The 19,195-nt window shown below is 36.3% G+C and overlaps 1 protein-coding gene across 1 annotated transcript in view; it reads right to left on the bottom strand.

Moving 5' to 3' along the window:
- ssh (Protein phosphatase Slingshot) overlaps positions 1-19,195 on the bottom strand; it is a 412,359-nt gene that overhangs the window by 306,252 nt on the left and 86,912 nt on the right. Inside the window, exon 2 of the mRNA XM_090391626.1 lies at positions 12,839-12,882. Coding sequence (XP_090247752.1) covers positions 12,839-12,882 — 44 coding nt within the window. The remainder of the gene's footprint in view (positions 1-12,838; positions 12,883-19,195) is intronic.

Below are 19,195 nucleotides of genomic sequence, written 5' to 3'. Positions count from 1 at the left end.
TTCTACTTCACAGATGCAGTGTTTTAGCTCTGTCTATTCTATCAGGTACTTCAATGGTCATTCCTCCACTTGCTGTTTTACCTGTTAATACAAGTACAACAGCTGCTCAGCACCCATTTACTGTGCAACTGCAAACACACAATTCATTTTACCTCCATCCCTGGAACAGCCTACTGCAAGAAGTATTTATAAATAACCAAGAGAGATATCAATAAATTTGATTCCTAATCTGCACTCCAGACATGGCAACGATGTGCTTATAGATCCTTAAATCTCTTGTGTATGGGATTAATATATAAATTAAATGGAAGAAAACTATACCACACAGAAGTCACTATAGGTCTGAGAAACTATTTTTAGAATCAGCACATCTCTGACCAGCCTAAGATCTTGGAGGCAACTTTTTTTTATTTGACCCCAGGGGGGGGACCTTGAAAACATGTTAGTTCCTTTTCAGTTACAATATAAATTTTTTCTGCAATAATCTGAATGATGTGTATTTTACTACAGCTTTGACTTGTGCTCTTAAGATGTCTGGAAAACCAGTGAAATATTAATAACCTAATAAATTATTTTCTTATTCTGGTGTCATTTATACTGTGAAGTACTATTCAGAATAACCACCAACACTTAATTAGCATTATGATAGATTGTGTTGGTGGTTATTCATAATATGTGCAGCACATCCTAAGCATGGTCTGCTGGACTCGACCAACCATAAATGTGGCAGCGAATATACACAGTGGCCCATTTAAACATTTAATAACTTTTGTATTTATTATTATTATTTTTAGTTTTATTTATTTTTTTTTTTTTTAAGTTATGAAAACCACATCATGTAAATGTTTTCCATTTTCAGCTGCACAAAGACAAGCCCTTTCTATAGCATGTTCCATGACAGCTGCTAATGTTTGTAGCTGCAGTGCCTTAGTTCCTGCATGAATATTCTCCTTCAGCTGCTTGGATTGTCTGGCATAGACTTGTCCTTCAGGTAACCCCATAGGAAGAAGTCAAGAGTCATCAGATCTGAGAATTTGATGGCCAATTAATTACAAATCTTTTACATTATTAGAGTAATCGACTGCTGTTTTTCAAAATAAAATTGTATGATTTTGATTCATTGTTGGGTTGTGAACATTTCCCAAATATCTGAAAAATATAAAATGAAATATATTAATATTTTAAACCCCTTCATGACTTATGGGCTACCCTGTACAATGAACTATGTTATCTGAAAAACTAACTTGAAGGAAACCCTACCTTCAGGTAAGGAATTTTTTTTCTGCATTCTAGAAAAATACAGAATGATACTTTTCAGTGTGCTAAAGTGGTAGTGGTACCATCATGTGTCTGATATGTGAATTTTATTTATCACGATATGAGCACTTTGGTGGCATCACAAATTTCATTATAATTATTAATTCATATTTTTATATTATCAATTTTACTACAGTCAACATGAAAGGAATAAACATTTAAAAAAAAAAAATCATGAAAAAATAAAAATCCAGTCCTAGAAATTTGGGGGAAGAGGAGATATTCTCAATTTTCTTTGATATCAAGAAATGATATCATTTCTTGATATCAATGATATCAAAATATGCCATGATATCAATGATTTGATATCATGGCATCTTCAGCAAACAGAACTCACTTTTTTTTTCTTTTTTTTTAAAGTACAAACTATCATTTGTTCATGTTTAAGAATATATTCTTTCATAAACTTTTGCCAATTGCACAAATTACATTTAATTTGTTATAAATTAAATCACAGAGATAAATTTGATGATAACTGTCATTTATGCACTATGTGCAAAAACTCATTTCATAAGGTGTGTGCTGCTAATGATGTTGGATGACTTGTTACTACAATATATCTTTTGCGGATTGTATGACTGTAGCCATAGGTGGTAAAGCCTTGTCCTCTTCCAAATTTACTGAGAAAGCACAAAGATGCAAAAACAAAGTACATGAGACACTTCTCTATTTCACAATACAATGCAGTAGAATGATTAAAAGGATGTGAAGTGTGGTGAAGACTTGGTTGGCCTTGTTTATAACATTTAGAGAGAAAGGAGTTTGGAATAAGCATGGATATTCTGATCTAAATCATTTAACAGCAGCAGTGCAATAACATGGTCACTCCCAATCACATGTTCAGTCATTTTTAAATGTTAAGATGTTTTGGAAATTTCAGGAAATTATATAGAAGTTTTAAATGTGCTCTGTGATCCTCTTTTAGACAGTCATTTAAAGGATTTGAATGTATTTCAAGGAACTTCATCCGCAGTTCAAAATGATATTGTTATCACAATATCTGATGTGGTTAAAGATGTTATATGGCATGTTAGCTGCTCGTAGACAGGGCTTTTCTAAATCACTTAGGGAATTGAAACAACGTAGATCCGAATATAAATTAAATAATACTTTAATAGATATTTCCGATATTTCGGCAATGTCACATTGCCATTTTCTAAAGGAACTTACAAAAAGGCAGGTGCACACAGGCACTAACAATACAGTAACTGAGACTGAAGATATGAAGCTATCGTTCTCCTGGAAGTCCTGATGGTGCCCTCTGGTGGGCTAAGTAGGCGTTCTTGGCCGTTGGGCCGAAGGTCTGCTGATGTATGCCTCCCAAATTTGGGGCAGTCGCATACAACCAAATTTGTTGAGGTTTGGAGAGTTTCTTAGGGCAGAGGCTGATTCCATAAATAATCTTTCGAATTTATATTTGCTCCGGTGTATTATTGTTGCTTTCTTCCACCGTATTCTGTGGCGAGTATCCAGAGCATGGTCTGCAAGACCAGAATGGCTATACTTGGAAAACCGGATGTAGTCCTTGTGTTCAGAAATTCTGATATTCGCTGTCCTGCCTGTTTGGCCAAAGTACGACAGTTTACAACTGCAAGGGACCTGGTATACACCAGGTAGGTCTAGGGGAAGTGGTTGGTCTTTGGTAGAGCGGATAAGGGATGCCAATTTTCTGTGAGGCCTGTAACAGGAGGTGAGGTCATGTTTTTTTAGAATTTTGGTAATTTTTTCTGAGGTGCCTCGGATGTAGGGAATGGTGATGGATTTAGAGTAATCTTTTTTGTGGAGGGGGGGGGGAGGGCATGTTAGCATTAGGAAAATTAGCATTTGTTAAGTGTCTGGATGATATCAAATATCAAATGCAATTCAAACTGGATTCAGGTTTTTTATATATATATATATATCTAATCATTTTGATTTTCATAAAATGAGCACTTCCTGTATCCACTGACTATCATAAACAGCTGTTGCACATTTTCTGGAACTGAAAATTTGAAAGCGGATGTTAGGACGTGTTTAGTTAGCTGCTATGTTTACTGATACAACAAATCTGTTCTATTTGCATGCACATCCCATATACGGTACTAAAGTACTACAGGTTGACTAGCCTACTTTTCGTATATGGGCCCACTATAAATATCACATCATAGTCTGCAGGAGCAGAGTGTTTTTTCATGAAGTGTATCATTTGAGTTCTCTAATTACACTATTTGTTCCTAAATATAATACACAGACGTTAACTGTCTCTTTACTGTATTTAGCGATAAACAAAGACTCGTTTTTCTTGTTTGTGCAGTATAGCATCTGTTGAGGTTAGAAAAGTTTTAACGGTATAGGGACATATTTATTCTAGTCTTCAGAAACAGCAGACATTCAGAATAGATAAAAACTTATCTATTCTGAATAAAAATGAATACGTCTGTGTATTATAAGAAGTTATTGATCTACAACAAAATATTAGCATGTGTGAGATAACTATTATTAGTAAGACAGAAGAGTTGTTGACACTAAATAAAAAGCATAATAAAAATAAATAAAGAAAACTAATGAATATAGGCTTTCCGAAAGTGTGTAATTCCAATAATGATCAGATATTATGTATCATATTATTGCATAAAATGTATACCGAGTCTCAGTAAACAAAAGAAAATTCTTAGAAAATGAAGCGAAATATACATAAACCATAGTATACAAACCATAGTATATGCACAACAAATTTCACGAAATGATTTATCCTCCAACAAGCCAGATGTATTCCTGCCACACCTAAATGAATCAGCTGATTAACATTATTAGTTCATTGGATTAGCCTCACCCTATAGTTTTAACTGAACTACTAAAAGTAAAGGTGCAGGCTAGGAAGGTGATGAGCATGGTGAAGAATTAAAAGGTGCAGTATAAGAGAAGATTGGCTGGTCGGCCAAGGTTAACCCGAGGGAATTTTTCCACTATATGGCAAGCAAAAAGAAGAATAATTATGGCAGACTAACATTGGTGGATAGTCATGGAAGCAGACTAACAGCTGCAAAAGATATAGTGGAATTATTGAACAAGCACTTTATCAGGCGTATATCATACTCGTATAAATTATCTGATACAATATATAGAAGAGAGGCAAGTGTATTAGGAAAATTAGAAGTGAAAGAAACAGGTGTATCAGATGTAGGTTAAGGTTGAGTTAGATGTGAATAAGGCTGTAGGAATGGATGACATATCACCATGTATGCTTAAGGAATGTGCACCACAGTTGGTTATGCCCTTGACCTGGTAATTTAATGAACGTCTTGCAGTGGGTAAGGTTCCTAAGGAGTGGAAAGAGGACAAACTAGTACCACTCCAGAAGAATGGTTCTAAGACAGAAGTCTCCAACTATAATAGGCCAGTCTGTATATCTACAGTTGTGGTCAAGGTGTTGGAGAGATTGATAAGGAATAGAATAGAGCACTGGGTTGATGGACATAGCATTCTTTATGAAGGTCAGCATGGATTTGTAAAGGGTAGGTCCTGTTTCAGTAATTTACTTGCATTTTATGATAAGGTGACGAGTGTGTGTTAGATAAGGGAGAATCATATACAGTGATATTCTTAAGCTTTGCAAAAGCATGTGATGATTACCTCATGATAAGTTGGTGTACAAGTTGCAAAGATGGGAATAGACAGTATATTGGTTAGATGGATCAGAGATTGGCTCTCTCTGAACGATACCACCAGGTTGTGTATGATGGAGCAGTGTCTCAAAAAAGAAGGGTAACCAGTGGTGTGCCGCAGGGTTCTGTTCTTGGGCCCCTGCTGTTTAACTTGTTTGTAAACAATATATCATGTGGACTGACTGGGGATCTTCAGTTATTTGCTGATGATGCAAAGTTGGGAAGAATTATAGGTAGCACTGCTGATGCTGAATCCCTTCAGAAAGATTTAAATAGACCTTTTACTTGGACAAAAGAGTGGGGTTGTAGTTTTAATATCAATAAGTTCAAGGTGTAGCATTTTGGAGTGCAGAAATATAAGGCTGTGTACTATATTGATGGTGCTGTACTGCAGGAAGTGGATGAGATTAGAGTGGGAGTAATGGTTGAAGTAGACTGAAGTTTAGAGGACCTATTGCTAGGGTTGCACATTATAGTGCTGCTATGATAAGAAGTACTCTAACATGCAAGGATAAGGATGTGCCACTGTATAAGGCACTGGTCAGACCACACTTGGACTATTGTGCTCAGATCTGGTCACCTGGTTTTTAATGTGATGTGGAGACATTGGAGAGGGTCCAGATACAAGTGACTAAGACAATATCAGGAGTTTGGAATGCTGGCTATGGAGAGATGTTGAAGAAACGTGGATTGCAGAGTTTGGTAGATAGGAGAAAGAGAGGTGATATGACAGATATTTAAGCTAGTGAGAGGATTTTATCAGATTAATCCAGAGGGGATTATAAAAAGAGTGGAAGGTGAGAGGGGAAGAACCAGAGGTCATTCATGGAAGTTATGCAAAAGTGTGGTGAAGAAGGGTGTGACGAGTAGATTTTTTACATGGAGAATTGTCAGTGAATGGAATACATTGCCAGAATGTGTTGTTAATGCAAGGAATGTTGAGGACTTTGAGATTCTATATTATAAATATGTTGACAGTTGAATGAACCTCCCATGATGAGTCTGTCAACTCCATGGAGGGTGTAATAATAATATAGTGGCTGTTTATTGTTTGGTTAGTTATTTATACTTTACAAACAAAAAATCTTTCCAGATCCTCACAAGTTTTTTTTTTTTAATTATGCCATCATAAATTCACTTATGTCTAGACTTTATAGGATCACATACTATTAGCTCTAACCAGCAACTTATACGACAGACATATCACAAATGTTCATTATTAATAATTTGTTAGCCATTAACAAAAGTATTTCTACTCAGACTTATTCTTCCCTTTCATTTCCCATTCTCAGATGGCTTATAAATGATGGTTCACATATTTACACCTTTGGGTAATTCAAATATACCAACCAAACAGAGCATTCTCCTTTATTATTGTTTTCTAATATATCTTAAAAACAAACACATTGCACCCCACTCTACACAGATTTGATTACAATTAATTGATGAATTAAAGTATTCAAAGCTATCCTATAATTAATTGCATTGGACCAATTAAGATGAGCACACTGATACACTATGCACTCTTAAAATTAGAGAACCATACATCAAAACTAATGCAATCATATGGTCAAATTGACGCGAATTTTGTAATGTAGGTGACATAAGCCACACGACAGCACACCCAACTGAAATGGGCACAAGATGACACTGATATATATATATATATATATATATATATATATATATACACACACAGTTGACCCTTGAAGAACATATGGTTGAAGTGTGCAGTTCCACTTATACGAAGTTTTTTTAAATAAATATATTGGAAAATTTTTTGGAGATTTGTGATAATTTAAAAAAACTCACAGATGAACTGCATAATAGATTAGAAATATCAAAAAAATTAAGAAAACGTTAGATATGTCATGAATGCATAAAATATATGTAGACACTAGTCTATTTTAGCATTTACTACTATAAAGTACAGGTAACCCTCGTATAATGCGGTACTTATACAACACAGCTTTGATATAATGCGGTCTAAAATTGTAGTAACCCTTGTTGAATGCGGTACTTATACAACACGGTTCCGATAAAAACACGGTCTACAAATTGTAGTAACCCTTTATCTTTTCATGTTTTTCACCGTGCGACTTAAAAATCAAATTTTATCATCGTTAAATTTGTATCTGCCTGTATCCCGCATGTAATTATAAGTAGCAAATTTATATTAGGGGAAATACCCTTTAGCACGCATGTACATCAATTGTTTACCATATAAAACATTTATTGTTGAAAAGTATCCTCGTTTCTGCCAGGAAAGTGCTGAGCACTTTATTTTCTGGTGAGTTACATACAATATGCAATGCTTGGTTTTTTGTGTAAAAAATTATTTTTATAGTAATGATCACAAACTGCAATGAAAGGGAAAAACCAACATTGAAAACAAAATTAATTTCTCTCGAAGAAAAATATTCAAAATCTTGGATCAGTTGAAAAATGGAGAAAAACCAAGAGTTTTTGCAGGGACTTTGATAAATGAATCAACAATTCGAACAATTAAACAAAATGAACATAAAATCCGAGAAAGTGCTTATTGCTGGGTCAACGATAAGTGCAAAGTGTGTTGCTTGTGTACGCGATATTCTAATGGTAAAATGGAGAAATCTCTAATGATTTCGATAGAAGATTGCACCTCAAAAGAAAAATACTATGGATGGAAATCTTATTAAACAAAAAACTCTCAAAGTTTATAAACATTTATAGTGCAGACCAGGTGTTCAATGCGGATAAATCCGGGTTATATTGGAAAAAAGTGCAAAAACGCACCTATGTTTCGAAAAATGAAAGATCTGCTCTTGGATTCAAAGTTTCCAAAGATAGAATTACTCTACTGTTTTGTAGTAATGCATCAGGTGATTACATGACAAAACTAGTGTTTATTAACCAATCTTCAAATCCTCATGCTATGAAAGATTAAAATATGCACTATTTTATTTTGCCTAAAACATTTATGCATTATGTGCAATGAAGTTTAAGTACAATTTTTATTTTTTTTATACTTTTATACACTATGTATTTGTTTCATAGTTTATATGTTTTCTTAACTTACATGAATTACCTGAATTAAATAAATTTTTTTTTTGTTGGATGTCATTGTTGTTTATATAATTTAAAAAAAAAAAAAAAAAAACGATTTCGGAACATAACCCTACTTTTTCTATGCAATCTGAGACTTGCATAACGCGATTTATATAATGCGGCATTTCTGTGGAACCTAACATCTGCATTATACGAGGGTTACCTGTATACACAAATTTGTTATAAAAAGTTAAAATTCATCAAAACTTACGCATGTACAGACTATACACGGCCAGTTGCAGTCGAGAGAAATGTACACAACCGTAAAGATGCAGTATTAAATCATCACTGCATAAAATTACCTGTTATTAATCAGTTAATTAGCATAAAATAAAAATTTTCTAACGATTCATTCATCAGTGTGTCGGCTAGACAAAACCGTTAAACAATCATATTGCTGCTTCTTCATTATCAATGCGAATCGTTATACAAACCATACCATACAAAATATTTGTTAATCAACTGTTTATGTTATTGGTAAGACTTCCAATAACATATATACGAAGTTTTGAACAATGCAAGGGGGTCGGTGCCGCTAACCTCCATGTTGTTCAAGGATCAACTGTGTGTGTATATATATATATATATATATATATATACACACACATACTCCCTTATAGGGAGTATGTGAAGCTGTTTCAGCCCTATCTAACTTGACTGAGTGGGCAGTGTTGTGTCGACTTTCTACTACTATAACTATTCTTTAGTCTTTGGGTCAGTTCTCCATTAAAATTTCCATACGGGTATCATGTGGTACCTCTGAGTAACAATGGAATTTCCTCGAGATCGAGGCAACACCAGAGTATCAGAGTGTCTGAGATCTACCTCTCGTAAAACGCCAAGAAAATTTATATTTCGCTGCGCCACTTAGCGCTATTAGATTAACAATATTATTAATCAAGAGGTGATCTCAGGACAGTACTTAAATGATACCTAGCAACTTTGCAGAAGTGGCCAAACTTTACTTCTTTCTAGTCTCCCGCATAGGTTCGTATAAATTTTATAAGAGGTGCATCGGATTCCAGAAATCACAGATAGTCTTAGTTAGATACACAAGCAAGGTTTATTATATATCAAAAATATGTACATTCAATACTATTAGCTTAATTCCCATCATAAGGGAATTCCTGACAGTCAGGATACAGTTAAAATATTACAATACTACAAATATACTTATAACTGATCATGCTGTAATTCTCTAAAGTAAGAATCTTATTTATACTCTTAAATACCTTAATCATGCACGATTATCACAATCTTTCTATTTCTCAGTAGTTCTGTCAAACCACACAAGATAGCATTTATATCTTTTACAATCCCTTTATAAATTAGCAATTCCTCACTCTAGACATATTCGTAACTTTTTATATTAAGGAACTTTATCACAGTGGTAGACAGAAAGATTTAAGGCAACCCTCTCTAAACAATAGCAACAGTCTTAATCGATATCATTAATGTTCTCTTTTCTGCTTTATCAACGTGGCACAAATCTCTCATTCACATTCAGTGAAATACAAATAAAGTCTACTTATCTTCTCTTTGGTTCTGTATCGCGTCAATGGTCTACCGGAATCTGGCTTTCTATGGACTGCCGGGCTTATTTCTTCCGCGGAGATACGACCGCTGAGTTCCGCTGCTGCCTTTATTGGAATTCTCCAGTATGGAGGCACTGCCACCCTTCACCACTGCGAGATGAACACTAGGAGATCCAGGAACAAAAAGCCTTTTTTCAGGGATGTATAACTCTTATATTTCCCTCTTTTTCTTGGCATTTCTCGCATTTTGCGATGTCCAGCCTTCTCCGCTATCACACGTGCGCTGACGTCACGCTGTCTGCTTGGGGCGAGCCGCTCCCTCGTGAAGTCCGAAGGTCACTGCTCCGTGACCTTTGGAATTCACTCCCCCCCAAAACTTAAATACAGATCTTTGTTATATTCCCATGCTTTCTCGACTATTTGTCGTAAAGTGAAGATCTGATCCTGACAGCCTCTGTTTGGCCTGAATCCAGCTTGTTCTTCACCAAGCTTTTCTTCCACAATTCTTCTCAACCGTTTCTCAAGTATACTTGCATAGATTTTGCCAGGAACACTCAGTAGGGAAATACCTCTGTAATTCTCACATTCAGTTTTATTTCCCTTTTTATATATGGGTACTATTAGAGCTCTACTCCAATCATCGGGAATTTGTCTTGTGTCCAGGCTTTCTGAACTATGCCACTGTAAGACTCTTATACCACCATACTTCAACATTTCTGGTCGAATATCATCTACTCCAGCTGCCTTTCCACATTTCAAGCCTTTGATGGCTTTTTCTACTTCAAGTATGGATATGTATTCCTGACTGCATGCCTGGTCAGTGTTTATTACCACTGTGCTGTCATCACTGCTTGCTTCATTTAGCAGTTTTTCAAAGTAATCATTCCATACTTCAAGGATATCTTTTATTCCAGTTTTCATGTCACCTTTATCATCTCTAACTCCTTTTACAGCACTCTTTCCTCCATTCCTAAGCTTCTTCAACAACCTCCAGAATATTTTGCCACCTTCTTGATATTTATTTTCTATATTCTTGCCAAAGTCCTCCCATGACTTTTGTTTAGCTGGTTTTACACAGTGTTTAGCATTCTTGCATTTGTCTCTATATTCTCTAAGAGCACAAGCTGACTTATTTGACAGGAACTTTTGATATGCTTTCTTCTTTTCCTTCACTGCCTCTATAACTTCCTGTGTCCACCAGGGAGTTCTGATTTTTCTATCCTTGCAGACAACCTCACCACATGCCTCTCTGGCTGAATCAATCAGTGTTTTCTTGAAGGCTTGCCACTGAATCTCCAAGGTTTGGTTCCTGTTCTCAAACTCTTTCATTTTTTCTTCAATAATCTTTGTGTATTTTAGTCTACAGTTCACATCTGAGAGCTGCTCAACTTTTGTTCGCTTTAAAACTTTCTTACATGTTATTATTTTCAATATGAAATTCAATTTTATCCTGCTCAAGACTAAATAGTGATCACTTCCAATTTCAAATCCTCTGTACACTCTAGTGTCCTGCACCCAGGAGAAAACATCACTACCAACAATAACATAGTCAATGAGACTTTTCTTATTCCTTGCCTCTTCTCTCCATGTGAATTTGTGCACATTTTTATGTTGGAACATGGTGTTAGTAATAACCAGTCCATGTCCTGAGCAGAAATCCAACAGATATTTGCCATTATTATTAGCTTTGCTCTTTTCTCCAAATTTTCCCAAAATATTTTTGTATGTCTCACAATCATTTCCTACTCTGCTATTTAGATCCCCGACAAGGATCAACTTTTCATTTTGTCAGTTGCTTTTTCTAAAGCATCAAAAAATTCCTCCACTTCTACCTTAGTAGAACCTTCTGTGGGACCATAGGTACAAATAAGCCTCATTGTCCAATTCCCCATTCTCATATTTGCCCACATTACTCTACTTGAGACTGCCTGCCATTCAAGAAGATTAGCCTCGTATTTTGTGTTGAATACTATGGCTACTAAGAGGTTGACTGCCATGTGTGACTCCTGGTTGACTACAGGCATAACGACATGTGGTGAGGACCCCTATCTCTTCCACATATTGTCTTAAGTATTCATGACTCTAAATCTGCATGTGTGCTCACAAGGCCAGTTTGCCTGTTCTGAGGGATGAAAAGCCATGTTTCAGGGTGAATAAACCCTCTACCTCCATATGAGACTGGCTATCTCACCTTTAGTTGAAAGAGACCAGACAAAGGTCATGGATGGGAATCAAACCCAGGTCTTTCTAACCAAAGGGCTTTGCCCACACCAACTGAGCTATGACAGCTTTGTCCACACACAAGAAAATTGTTTAATTTTTAGTATGCCAGTACCATGAACACCAAATATGAGGACTTGCAGATTTGAGGCGAGCCTATTTCAAAAAGGCAGTAGTGGAAGGAAGACAGGAATGAAGAAGAACAGTTTTCATCATTAAACTACTGCTATTGCTGCATGTTTTATATTTAGAGAAAAATAACAATGCCACTTCTGATGATGACCGCAGAAAAGTTTGTAGAAAATGCAAGCAGCAGAAACTAAACATCTGTGTGAAAGACTGAACTGATGAGAGATGCATCATTAATAAATTCAAAGTTTCTCTTCTTTACTGAGTCAAGCATTTTTAGGGATGTTCCCATGTCAAACATGAGAACAGTATTCAATGGATGGTTGAATCGGAAATTCTACTGTAGTTAACTGAACACTGGAACCTATACTTTAATTACATTTCAAATGGCTCCCCTATAGCTTAGATGGTGTTGACAGAGCTCTTTGGGTGGAAAGCAATGGGTTTGAATTCCGTCTACGACGTGACAAACCTTTATCAAGGCTTTTCAAAGGAGAGTTAGCTGGTCTCATACAAAGTGGAGGAATTTTTTTCCTGTTAACTCTGGTATTTATTTTCTCAAAATAGGCAAACTGACCCCATGAATGCATATCTACAGACATAAAATACTACTAGAATAAGGAAGGCAATAAAAGACCACCTTGCTCTATAATAATTCCCTAGTAAAGTTGTAGCACTAACCCATCAACTACATGGTTGAAGGAAAAAGCACACACAAATTGTAAATTCTCAAGTTTATTAAAACTTGTTAGGCCAGAATGTAGAAAGATAAATGGACAGACCAAAGAAATTTATGAAGTACTTTTACAATGTTGTGAAATGGCACAATAAAATACAAGTGAATTAATGTGCATTGTTAAATACTGAAAAGAAACAATTATTTCTGCACTTAAACATATCACTTACCTTTCATGTACCTCTTCTTTTCCATCACTGCTATCAGTCTCTTCCTGTCAAATAAAAATGTAACATATGCAAATTTAGTAAAATATAATATAAAAAAACAGAACTAATTTTTCTCTAGATTAACTTTTTTTTTTTTTAAATTCAGGTTGAAATATGCAAGAGCACAAACAGCATTTAGCATTAGCTCTGTTAAATACAAACTACAAACTGAAATCAACGTTACACTATGGGAACTCTCGGGAAGTAGAAGGCCTCGTTGCCTGATTTTTCTTTGAGACTCATTCAATCTATCCAATGTCATGTATCTCATGAATCCCATCCACCAGAAGGTGATTGCTATTCTTACTAGCAATCCATTCAGCAAGCTCACCATTTGTAAGTACTATCCTCCAGACTTCAACTAACATATTCTAGATTCAAATTACAAAACTTTTCTCCTTCCTGTGTGTATCAAAAAATTTCATTCCACTCCATCTCCAAAACAGTCTTCCACAGAGAGAGAGAGAACAATGTTTGGAGGTAGTAAATGATGGGCAAGTTTTAATTACTACTTGGTATAATACTAGTTTAACTCGTAAATTTAAACGTTCTGTTTGATACTTCAGTATGATTCATGTTGGGTTTTAGCATATTTTTTTTTGTTTTAATTCATGGTGTGTACATATAATAGCAGATCATGTATAACATTTGGGTTCAACAATAATGACTATTATTATACAGGAATTTCCATAGAGTCAGAAGACCCATTATTCGCACAATACCTATCATAACGCTGATAGAGTGCTTACAACCTCCCTTGGCAGCCCACTACACCCACTCATCACCCTCTAAGCTAAAAATCTAGTCCTAACACCATCCCCAAACAAATTCCATGACTAAGTGACCCTCATTCTCTCCCTGCCTCTCATCATGCAAAGAGATTTTCCATAAAACCCCTTTAAAGACTTATATGTTTCTATCATGTCTACTCTTTTTTGACTATTAGCAAGTTTTTGAAGCTTGCAGACCTTCAATCCATTCTCATAGGGAGCATTCTATAGACCTGACAATCTTTATCACTTGCCACTCCATCACATAATCCCCATGGAATCCAGGTGACCAGATTTGTGAACAGTAATCCAGATTTAAACATATTAAGGCCTTATCATCAAGAGGATCAGTAACATTCCTATCAGCGCTTGTTACTGTGTTCTTCAAAAACTATGTACACTGATGTGGTGTTTCAACTACCTTTGCAATGTGACCTCTAAATGTGACTCCCTGTCCATGTCATCCTCAAGTCTCTGGCCTCAGTTTCCTGCAGTTCAGTTCCATCAATACAGTAAATAGTCATCACTTTTTCCCAAAGTGCATCACCTTACATTTGGACCCATTAAACCAGTTGCCACCTACCTTTGCCCAAACTGCTAGTATAAGGTTCCTGCAGGATTTCTGCATCACGTTCATTTATTATTGATCTCCCCAGTTTTGCATCATCAGCAAAGAACTGAATATTTCCGGTCAGATCATTTCTTATATCACTACTGTACAAAATTAAACAACAGAGGACCAAGTATTGAGTCCTTTGTTACATTACTGGTCACTTGTCTTCTCCTGAGCTCAACTCCTTCATAAACCACTCTTTGATATCTGTTCATCCTCTAATCCAAATCACTAGATTCATATCCATTTGCTTCAATTTATGCAACACAGTTCTATGCAAAGGCATTTGACAGAATTCCACAATATTCAGTAGTATCACCGAGTAGCTATTTTCTTTATCCAACTATCACGTTCATTTATTATTGATCTCCCCAGTTTTGTATCATCAGCAAAGAACTGAATATTTCCGGTCAGATCATTTCTTATATCACTACTGTACAAAATTAAACAACAGAGGACCAAGTGTTGTGTCCCAATTTACGATTTCTACTCTAATCTTACAAATTCCTTTTATCTATATTCTTCTAACTTCTATGCCCGAGATTTTACCAAAACTTATACCAATATCTAAGTTATTGCTCCCCATAGTACCCCTAATATTTGTATTTATACTGCACCTTTTGGGATATTTGCACCATTTATGTTGTCATAAATAGGGAGAAAGTCAATCTCGAATATATCTCTTAGTATTTAAATATTATTGCAGTTGTGACACTTAATCTCTTTCCTCAACATTAAATTTTTCCGCGTGATTAGGTACGATGATTTTAAGTGGTGCATTGGATTAACAACATCAGACAACTCTTTTATCATTGAACAAAAGGTTTATTAAGTTTCTAATCATGGTACAATTCAAATACTAAACTAAACTACTTATAGACTAACATTAATTTATTACAAGCAATATGGCTATTTGTGATTATGCTGCCATACACATTAATTCATAAATTCACCTGATGTGAACAAATTAGATCAATTCACACTATCTGATTATTCATACTGAAGTAGATTAACAAATTATTCACTGCTAACACATACTTGTGACATTTCAATTATTTTATACATTACATTACGCATTCAATTCTTAGGATACGTAATTACTTAATTCACAATATTCCGTTATACCGTTATTTGCACTAACACACAATTATGTCATTTAAATATCTTGTGCAATATAATAGACATGCAAAAATACCTTAGGACTCTTAATCATTCACAAATCTTTAACACTAGTCAATCTACACATAACACATTCTATCATATACTAAAGTTCTAGTATAACTTCGACAGTTCTGTATTGGAATCACGATATTTTTCACAGACAAATTTCTAGCTAACATAGGTTATGATTTACAGTACCTTTCTTGAGCTTTTCGTATGGGCCTTTATTCTTTTCCAAACGAACCTCTGGTATAACTTCTCGTAACTCTGGAATACTTTAACACACATATATTTACTCTACTATTAGCAACGAGGACATCGATCTCTTTACAGCTCTCTGCTTTGCGTAGTTATCACTAGCGTCGAAACGAAGAAGATCCCTCCTTTTCTAGGACTCTATGGCAATTTTTTCTTTGCTTCCTACTCGGGAAAATGGGAATCGAAATCCCGCTCACTTTCGTTTCCGTGTTGTGACAAGGAGACATCACCCCTGTCGCCACTCAGGAAAACCCCGTGAACTCCACCGGAACCAAAACCAAACTCTAAGGCCAAAAGCGACTATCCAAAAAGGGTCTTTCTTGGGGGGGTTACCAACCCTTTTATAGCTGCTCCCCTAACGGCACCTTTTCTTACTTCCTTTCTCCTCCTTCTACTTGTTTTTTTTCAATCATCGACCAATTAGGGTGGCGTTTTCCCACCAAACGTCATTTGATCGGCAAGCCCGTTCTCAATGTTTCAATCTGGGGATCGGCCCTAAGAGATAGCTTTGCTTTTCTTGTGCTAGCCTGACTTAATCCCCTTTCAAACTTTTTCTATGAATTCTACTTAATAACTTAATCTCTCACATAACGTATTTTATGACTCACCCCTTTCTACTTATTTACTTAACTCTCTCATTTTTAATCGTATTACAATATTAATCTATACTTTCCTTTGTTAGCTACTTATTTAGTTAGAATTCCTTATTTTAAGGCATATTACAATATTAATACATTCCTTCCTTTATCAGCTACTTTAACAACAACCTTTACATTTTATACATATTACTGGATGCAAGAAATTTTCCATTAAATTATTCATTTTTTTATGCAGGGGTTTTATTTATGATATTTATTCTTCATGTTACACCATGATGGCTATGAATACTATATTCCTAAGATATCAGGTGTAACACTACTGTACAAAATTAAACAACAGAGGACCAAGTATTGAGTCCTTTGTTACATTACTGGTCACTTGTCTTCTCCTGAGCTCAACTCCTTCATAAACCACTCTTTGATATCTGTTCATCCTCTAATCCAAATCACTAGATTCATATCCATTTGCTTCAATTTATGCAACACAGTTCTATGCAAAGGCATTTGACAGAATTTCACAATATTCAGTAGTATTACCGAGTAGCTATTTTCTTTATCCAACTTCCTTGTCACTTTGTCATAAAAAGTAAGAGCAAATTGCTAAGGCAAGATCTACTCTTCACAAAACCATGTTGCCCCTTATAAAGATTATATTCTTATTCACCCAGTCAAGAATTCTGCCTTTTACCAATTTCTCCAATACCTTAACCAACACTCCTGAAATAGTGATTAGCCTAAAATTTGATATTTCTGCCTTGGCACCTCCTTTATGCAGTGTGATTATTTTGCCCTCTTTCTGCTCCATTGCACCTTGTTAGATCTTGAATGATGCTTCTATCAAGAATAGAACTGCTCCATTCAAGATTTAACAAGAACAACCATATCAAGCAAAAGCACACTTGTATTCTTGGCAAAACAGACATAATATGTAAAAATGCAGATGTTAACTTTGCTTAAGAAGGGAATTAAAATATAAAGGAAGAATTTGAATCCTAAATTAAAATGAAATTGAAGAAGGAAATAAGTATTAGATTGTACTATGTTTAAAGTATTATCTAAAATAGATGGAAATCTTAAACTTTCAAAAGCACCAATATTAAACTATGCCATGTATAAAATCGCGTATTGTCGTGCGAACGAAAGTACAACAGAGTTGCTGTGTGACCACCAAAGATGACGTAACGAACGATGAGTAGGAATTCGTGGAAGGCGCTCGAATTTAGCTTTCCCCCAAGAGAGCGATCCTCATTCAGCGAGGAGGTGACAGCCAATTGGAAAGCATCATAGACAAGCTTAGAGTACGGAAAAGGGTGCTATAGAAGAGTTTAAAAACGAACTCACGGGGCTGGACTCTCTCTTAGTTCCCTCTACATTTTGGTTTTGGTTCCTGTGGTGTTCCCCAGTCGCGTGTGACCCTCCCACGTGGGTTACAGGCTTGCAGTTCCGAAGCGGGTCAGCGCACAGCTGATATCTGATAAGACGGCATGGCAGCAGCGAGCTTATTTGCTCGTAGTTCCGAGGCGGGTCAGCATGGCATTATCCTGATGGTATAGCACTCCTGATATCCCGGCCAGGAATGGGAGAACATGGGGCCATAGGATGTCATCCGCATACCGCTGCCCCATCAATGCGCCGCATACCACTACGAGGGGTGATCAGGTATCGTCGGCTATGGCTCTCCAGACCATAATGTCTGCAGTGTGGGAGGTGTGGCACTCGATAGCAAGGTTGGGATTGTGTCCTTGACCAGGGGTCCTCCACACCTGGACAAGATGATAATCTGTCCCCAAGACGAAGCGGCACTCATCGCTGAAGACCACATGTCACCAGTCTATGGCGTTCCATGTCGCTCTCGCCTGGCACCACTGCAAACGGAGCCGGCGATGTTAATGGGAGCACACGTAAGTAGCGCTGGGATCGTAGATTTGCCTCCACGGGGCATCAGGAAATGGTTCGTGGGTACACAGAAGCCCTTACATCCGCCTGTATAGTGGACCGGGTCACCGTGGGATCCCTCCATTGATCCTCTCTAGCGTTAGTCCTCCTATGTCGACCGATGCCACTCTGCTGTGTGGCAGTGCCGGAACGTGTCCACAGCTCCCAACACTGTTGGACGGTATGGTCAGAACGGTTCATGTGCATGCCTATGATCATGCCTCTGTCAAAGTCCGTAAGTTGCTTAAATCGACGTCTCTGGCATTATTGTCACTCTGTACTCTAGCTTGCGTCGGCCGGTGCTTTTAGCTTTAATCGGCTATCGACTACACGCCGGCTTTATAAGGCTGCCAGTTTGCGCATGCCCACCACCGCAAGGTGTGTGGGCATGCGCAATCGCACCAAACTTGGATCATTTGCATACCACCCTGCACTGGCTATTTGCTTAGTTTCACCATTGTACCATGTTTTCTTCCAGGTGTGCTAATTTCTTTGTCAGTGTGTGTATAATAATAATAATATTCAAAATGAAGATATTAGGAAACACTTGAAATTGCTATTATTCAGGAATGTATGAGCGGTGTAACCTAAGATGGTATACTTAAAATGGAATGGGAAAGGTTAGAAAAACTGGTGTATGACACCAAGATAAGAAAAAATAACCAGAGGAAGACTAAGGATCTAAATGGACTGATGCAATTAGAAGTACTACTCTAGAAGAAAGTAATATAAGATCTAACAACACTGAAGTGCTGACAAGAGATAAGACTAACTTGAAAACCTGCTGATAGTACATTAGTAATGTAAACTTAATTGTGCAGTGTTGTCATAGTATGCTTTACACCCCCTTGAGAGCATATATCAGAAAATTGTCTAATAATTGAATATGTTAGATGATATATATCTGGTTTAGGGATATGCAGTTTAGTTGAGGTGAGAAAGATATGCTGGAATATAAGGTTAAGAATCAAAGATTTAGAGG

Source organism: Typopeltis vanoorti, chromosome 4 (assembly GCF_054136105.1).
Source record: "Typopeltis vanoorti isolate ZY-2024b chromosome 4, IOZ_Tvanoo_1.0, whole genome shotgun sequence".
In the NCBI taxonomy this organism is placed as follows: domain Eukaryota; kingdom Metazoa; phylum Arthropoda; class Arachnida; order Uropygi; family Thelyphonidae; genus Typopeltis; species Typopeltis vanoorti.
This window is presented reverse-complemented; position numbering and strand designations above follow the sequence as displayed.